This window comes from Delphinus delphis, chromosome 1 (assembly GCF_949987515.2).
Source record: "Delphinus delphis chromosome 1, mDelDel1.2, whole genome shotgun sequence".
In the NCBI taxonomy this organism is placed as follows: Eukaryota; Metazoa; Chordata; class Mammalia; order Artiodactyla; family Delphinidae; genus Delphinus; species Delphinus delphis.
In genome coordinates, this window is record NC_082683.1 from 27,518,600 (window position 1) to 27,525,634 (window position 7,035).

The 7,035-nt window shown below is 57.1% G+C and overlaps 1 protein-coding gene across 1 annotated transcript; it reads left to right on the forward strand.

Annotated features, from left to right (window-relative positions):
• Positions 1–1,827: 1,827 nt before the first annotated feature.
• On the forward strand, positions 1,828–6,424 carry GJB3 (gap junction protein beta 3). Its single transcript, XM_060003600.1, has 2 exons — positions 1,828–1,926; positions 4,785–6,424. Exon 2 carries the CDS (start codon positions 4,819–4,821, stop codon positions 5,629–5,631), a length of 813 nt encoding a protein of 270 aa, XP_059859583.1. The 5' UTR covers positions 1,828–1,926; positions 4,785–4,818; the 3' UTR covers positions 5,632–6,424.
• Positions 6,425–7,035: the final 611 nt, after the last annotated feature.

Consider the following 7,035-nt stretch of genomic DNA (forward strand, 5'->3'; position numbering starts at 1 on the left):
GCCCTGATACATAGTCTGGTGTTCAGGGAGAAGCACTAGAAATGTGGAACTCAGCAGCCAATGGATAGTACTGGAAACCCGAGGACTGGATGAGCTCACCCAGGAGAGAAGAGGCTGAGACCAGGATGTGAGGCCTCCGAGGTACAAGGAAACCAGGAGTGGGGCGTCAAGGAAGCCAAGAGAAGAAAGTGTTTTGAGAGGGAAGGAGCAGTCAGCTGTGTCAGGTACTTCTGAAGGTGCAGGAGGAGGACAGAGACATTACTGTCGTTTTTAGCACCCTTGATAGGGCTGTCTTTAGTTACATGGTTGGGTGAAAACATTGTTCAACGGGTTGAAGGCTGACTAGGAGGTGAGGAAGTGGGGAACGGGTTTTGCTCTGAAATGCAGCAGAGCCGGAGAAGGTAAGGTGCAGGTGGCAGTCATGGACACCCCACAGGACACCATCATACTCACACATAGTCCCACACTGACACATGCACAGAAGCACCCGGCCCACCCCAGCACTGGTCAGTCTCAGCAATGATTTTCAAAGTAAAAGATGGCCTCTGCCCTGTGGCTTTGCCCTATCCAGAAACTCAGCATGGCTGAGGCCTCCAGAGCCAGCTCTGCTCCTTATTATCTGTGTGACCCAGGGCAAGTCACACAACCTCTCTGGCTTTCTCACTCATAAAAGTGAGAAGGATTGTACCTTCCTCATCTGGCACTGTGATGATGAAATAAAGCCTGCGGGACAGTGCAGGGACCAAAGATGTCTCTGAGCCCCCAATGCAGTGTTAGTTTTCTACCAGAAGTAGTAGGTAGGGTGATGGTGTAATTGATCTTTCCAAGTTTGGAGTTACTTTTGAGAGTAAACGGGGATGCTGTTAATTACACCAGGGCCACAGGCATAAACCAGTACAGTCCTGGGAAGATGCCACGTATAATCACCCTTCAGCTAGCAACATCATCTCTGTCCAGACAGGGAGTGCTCAGGCCCTTTGGTGACTAAGACACCAGGACTCCCCGGGAGGCTGGAAACCCTGGGGGTTCCCCGACCAGGCTGCGGCCCCGGGGCTCTCTCATTACGTTCCTAGTCGTGGCACACTAGTAAATAAGACAAAGCGTCCTTGCCTTCAGAGCCCAGCCCAGCCCGGCCCAACCGCAGGCCCCGCCTCCCTCCGCAGGAGGTCTAAAGCGCAGCCTCCGCTCCTTCACTTCTCTCTTACTCCCGCCCCACACCGCACATGGGATTTGCCCCCTGCAGTAACTCCAGGCAACGGCCTCTCCCCATCCGGCCCTCACCCCTGGACGAAGGATCCCCCCATCTCCTTTCCAGGCGCAGTGCCCCTTCCTGCTGCGGGCACAGGGTCTGCCCCCCAACCTGCCCCCCACTTCTCCAAATGAGCCTGAGCCACGCATTCCAGGACGCGGAGCCTGAGCCACGCACCTACGCGGGGAGGGCAGCCTCCGGGAGTGGTCGAGACCAAGCGCCAGGCGGGGACAGTGACCCGCAGGGCGCGGACACAGTACCCGTGGTAACGTACGTGGGCTAGTCCTGATTGCAGTCCGTCCGGGGACCACTTGACACTTAACCAGGTTAGAGCCCTTCATGCTCCGAATCTCATCGGACCCTTTGCCACAGCCCTGCCCAGGGCCACAGATGCCCCCGTTTCACACATGAAGAAGAAGCCCAGGCTCAGACGGGCGTCAAGCCCGGGAGAAGGTTGCCGGGGGAACGAGTGACAGTGTCTGGACTAAAACCCGACCCTCTGCGGCGGGCGGCTCCAGAGCTCCTCCCCTGACCCTCCCTCCTCCACGCCGCCCCCGGCGTTGCCTGCCGCCACGCGCCTCGCCGCCACTGCAGAGACGCGGCTCCGGTCCCGCTCGCCTCCGCTGCGGGCCTCGAGGACGCGGGGTCCCGGCCCCCCGCTGGCCGCGCCGCTGCTGGTGAGTGCGGGGCGCCTCCCCACCCCGCGCCCACGGCCGCTGAGCGCTCCCCGGCGACCCCGGGCGGGGCGGGGCGGGGGCTTGATCCTGCCTTCGGGCCAGGCTGAGACTGGCAGGTGAGGGGATGGGAGGAGGTCGAGGGAACTAGACCCACCCCACTCCCCACCTGCCTTCTCACCCCTCGGTTCTGGGCGGGGAGGGGGCTCCAGCTGCTGAAGGTTCCCGGACAACCCCCTCCCCCATCGGCAGGCTCCCAAGCTGCCTGGAATGGACGGAAACTTGGTGCTGGTGAAGGCTGGGGTGGGGGGTGGAGAGGGGAGGGGAGTTCTGCCCCGAGGAGGGGGCCGGCCGGCACTGTGGAGTGGCGGTGAAAGCTGGGCGCGCCTTGGTCCCGGGGCAGGGGAAAAGCGGATAGCTGGGAGCTGCTGCTGGGGGGCCGCATGGGGGGCCAGATCCGGCTCCACCAGTCCCGAGCCTGGGCTTGGAGGGAAATTCTTTGCCGGTGAGTCGCGTCCCTAGGGTGTGTTTGACAGGACTGGGCAGACAGGACTGGAAGGTGGAAGGTGGGGGCCCAGGAGGGGCCAGCCCCCAGGTGGGCCGCCCTGAGAAGGCTCAGGTGGAAGCACCTGTCAGGGCCCTTCTCCTCCGGGGCTGGCAGACAGGGTTCCAACCTCCACTCCAGTCTTCTTGAACTCTCGCCAGGTGAGTGCCAGGCTGGGGAAGGAATGGCCTTTTACTACTCTTACCACAGCTCAAGAAAGTAGGAATTATTTCTCTTTAGAGATAAGGAAGGAAGGTCAAAGAGATTAGGAGAAATTGGAAGTCACCCAGGTAGAAGGGGTAGAGCTGAGGCTTGAATCCAGATGTGACTCCACGCTCAATACACATCCCACTCCCCAAAGGACAGGTCTTAGAAGGAGCTGAGTTGAGGCAGACACTTTTTTTTTTTATTCTAAGTATGTTACTGTATGCTGCTGCCAGTGCATATAAAATAAGCACCCTTGTGAAACAGAAGTTCATGAAAATTCAGAGAGGTAGAGGATTAAACAAATACTTTAATTCCCACTGGTAATTAAATTCCGGGGAGAAAATAAAGGGGACAGGAGCAGAGTGACTGGGAGGGCAGGGGCTTCCAGGTCCAGGGTAATCTAGGGTGGCCTCTAAGAAGAGGATGTTTTAGCAGAGGCCTCAGTAATGAGAAGGATGCAGCCATGCAAGTTTCTGGAGGAAGAGCATTCTAGGCAGCAGGAATAATTACAAAGCCCCAGAGGCCCCCATAGCGGCCTGAGCAGAGAGGCAGGTGGAGAGTGTAGGAGAGTAGGGCAAGAATGTAGAAACTGGGGTTTTATTCTCAGTGTAATGGAAGCTAGTAGAAAGTTTTAAACAAGGGCGTGACATGATTCAATTTAATGGACTCTGCGGGCATAGGAGCAGACACTTGAAGGCCAGCCAGGAAGCTTTGGTAATAATACCAGCAAGGGTGATGGTGATTTGGAACAGGGGGTGGTGGTGGAGGGGTGAGAAGTGGTGATGCAGGGGTGGACCCTCAGTCAGCATGCATGCTCAGAGTCACAGAGTGGCTCCAGGAGCACTCACATGTGCACACAAGCCCACACGTACACACGGAGAGGCACATGCTCCCAACACCCTTTGCAGCATGTAGACACTAGGTGCACTCAGGCAGACCCACCTGTCCACACCCTCTGAGTCATTCCAGGACTAGGAGGAGGATGTGTGATCTGGGGACCTGAACAAAGCATGACTCCCCACCACAAAGCTCCGGCATCCCGGATTGCTGGTGTGTCTGGGGCTCCCTCAGGTCCTGGCACAGGGAAGGAGGGTGTCCCTAGATTTTTCCTGGATCTGGTGTCCCCAGGAACCAGACCATTACCCTCTCCATGTGCCTCCCCCTGCAACCTGAACTGGTCTCCCAACTTCACCACCCACTGCCTGTGGGACCTTGGGGAGATTATTTCCCCTCTCCAAGCTCCAGTTTCTTATCTGGGGTTCATCACCCCAACTTCACAGGATGATAGCGAGGCATCAACGAGGTAAGTTTTGAGAAGCTGGTCTGGGGCAGGCATCCAGCAGAGAAATGGAGAGCGGGCGGTGGACAGCCCAGCCTTGAATTCAATTCTAGTTTTAATTTTTTTTTTTTTTTTTTTGCGGTACACGGGCCTCTTACTGTTGTGGCCTCTCCTGTTGCGGAGCACAGGCTCCGGACGCGCAGGCTCAGCGGCCATGGCTCACAGGCCCAGCCGCTCTGCAGCATGTGGGATCTTCCCGGATTGGGGCACGAACCCGTGTCCCCTGCATCGGCAGGTGGACTCTCAACCACTGCGCCACCAGGGAAGCCCCAATTCTAGTTTTAAATGAGTGACTTGACCGCTCCAGATTTCACAATGGATAGCCAGCATTTATTGAGCACTTACTGTGTACTGAGTGCTTTGCAATCCTTTTCTCATTTGATTATCAGTTTCTTCATCTGTCAATGAGAAGCATAATAGTGTCTACCTCCCAAGGTCCTTATAAGGATTAAATGAGATCCAGCACATAAAGTATTTAGCTCCTTGCCTGGCTCGTTGTAAATGCTCAATAAATAATAACTGTTATTATCAGCAAATGCACATTCCCTTCCTTCCGGCATATAGCTCTGTGACTTTGGGCAGGTTACTTAGCCTCTCTGTGCCCGTTTCCTCTCTGTAGCTTAGGAAGAATAACAGTCCTGATCTCATAGGGTCGTTGGGATGATCAAACGAATCCATCCACATAGAGAACTCAGAACAGCGCCTGGCACATAGTAAATGCTCTGTAAATGTCATCTACCCGTTCTCAGACCGGTTTTCCCATCCTGTCAGGCGGGCACGGCCCACAGCGCCCCCACCAGGCACCATGGACTGGAAGACGCTCCAGGCCCTACTGAGCGGGGTGAACAAGTACTCCACAGCCTTCGGACGCATCTGGCTGTCGGTGGTGTTCGTCTTCCGCGTGCTGGTGTACGTGGTGGCTGCAGAGCGCGTGTGGGGGGACGAGCAGAAGGACTTTGACTGCAACACTAAGCAGCCAGGCTGCACCAACGTCTGCTACGACGAGTTCTTCCCCATCTCCAACATCCGCCTCTGGGCCCTGCAGCTCATCTTCGTCACGTGCCCGTCGCTGCTGGTCATCCTGCACGTGGCCTACCGCGAGGAGCGGGAGAGGCGGCACCGCGAGAAACACGGCGACCAGTGTGCCAAGCTGTACGACAACGCGGGCAAGAAGCACGGTGGCCTCTGGTGGACCTACCTGTTCAGCCTCATCTTCAAGCTCCTCATCGAATTCCTCTTCCTCTACTTGCTGCACACTCTCTGGTACGGCTTCAGCATGCCCCGCCTGGTCCAGTGCGCCAACGTGGCCCCCTGCCCCAACATCGTGGACTGCTACATCGCCCGGCCCACCGAGAAGAAGCTCTTCACCTACTTCATGGTGGGCGCCTCCGCTGTCTGCATCGTGCTCACCTTCTGCGAGATCTGCTACCTCATCTTCCACAGGGTCGTGCGAAGCCTTCCCAGAAAGAGCGGCCTCCGGGGCCGCGGCCCCCCGTCCTCCGCCAGCCAGGCCTCCACCTGCCGCTGCCACCACAAGCTGGTGGAGGCCGGGGAGTTGGGCCCGGATTCCAGCGACGACAAGCTACGTGCTTCGGCACCCAACATGACCCCCATCTGACCACGGGCTGGGGAGCGATCCTGGGCTGCCCGTGGGGACAGGCAGGGAGGTATTGTGCCGGTGGAGGGGTCCTCCCGGGGCTGGGGGACCCCACTCTGAATTCACTACACTATTCAGTTTCACCTTTAGTAGATTGTTTTGAGCGCTGGGCACTGTGCTGTCCGTCTGGTATAGGTCACACCACAGGCCCACTGGCAGCCCTCCTGGGAGAAAGACAAGCAAATTAACTACTGCCTGCAAGGGGACACTTAGAGGACTCCGCTGGGCTTCACCTAAGCCAGGAGGGGATGATGGGGAGAGGCTTCCCTGAGGGAGGAATGTTTAAGAGAGGTGAGAAGTGCTTCCTAGCACACAAAAGCAGCTGCAGAGGCCTGGAGGCCACAAGAGGAAAGATGCTTGCCCTGGGTCTGGTGAGATGTACCAGACCAAAGGGAATCTTCATTCCTTCGGGAGAAGCACCCAGATTCCTGGGATGGAAAGGAAGTATCCTCCCAGCAGTGGAGGTCTGGAGGCTGAGAGTGAGCCTGGGAAGAGGAGGGGTAAGCTCTGGTGACACCAACCCCGGCTTGAGACACCCAGAGATCCTCTGGGTCACCACTGCCCTTTGGGAACCCGCCCCCCCATCTTATTCCTCCACCCTCAGGCAGCTTTGCTCCCATCTTCCTCCCACAAGTGTACTCAGTCTGTTGCCAGCCTTTCAGACCCTACTCTCAGGGACTTGAGGTGGATGTGCTGATAGGAACATCCCCGAGGCAATTTCTTTGAAATCAATAAAGGCTGTCTTTTATACAGGTTGACTCTCTTCTTTTCTCCCACACTCCCACCCACAAGACCCTGAGGGCAGAGAAGGTAGCCCCTCAGAAGGGGAGAGAGCTCCATGGCTTGAGCTGAATTTAGGCTGTGGCTGGGGTTGACCCAGGAGGGATCTGGGGCGGAACCTACACATATACATGCTGTGATTGTAGATGTGGTCACAAGAGGGCGCTGTGCTCCCTCTAACAGCAGCGCTAGCCCTTCATAGTGAGGCCCTGCCCTGAGCACACAGTCACAGCCCTCTGGTTGCAGACAAACCACACTCCTTCCTCCTTTGTAACCCAGTCACTGCCATCCACAACGTGCACCCCACCCTGTGTACACAAAATCCCTGTTATTCATACTGTCACTCCTGTATGCTCACAACAGGCTCCTCTAAAGGCATGAAGCCCCAGCCTCACCCAAGCGCTATCCAGCTCCTTCCACTTTCCCTGAGCATTTTCTCCACCCCAGGCCCCTGGCAGACATGAGGACTGCACAGGGGAACAGGACCTGAGCCCAAGGAGCTCAGAGCCTGGGGGAGACAGAGACACACTCATCTCCTGCACTAACCAACCCCAGGTGGATCCCAGCCCCACTCCCAGCACTGTG

What these genes read in the sequence shown, in the direction of transcription:
- GJB3 (XM_060003600.1), top strand. Translation starts at nt 4,819, where the DNA reads ATGGACTGGAAGACGCTCCAGGCCCTACTGAGCGGGGTGAACAAGTAC.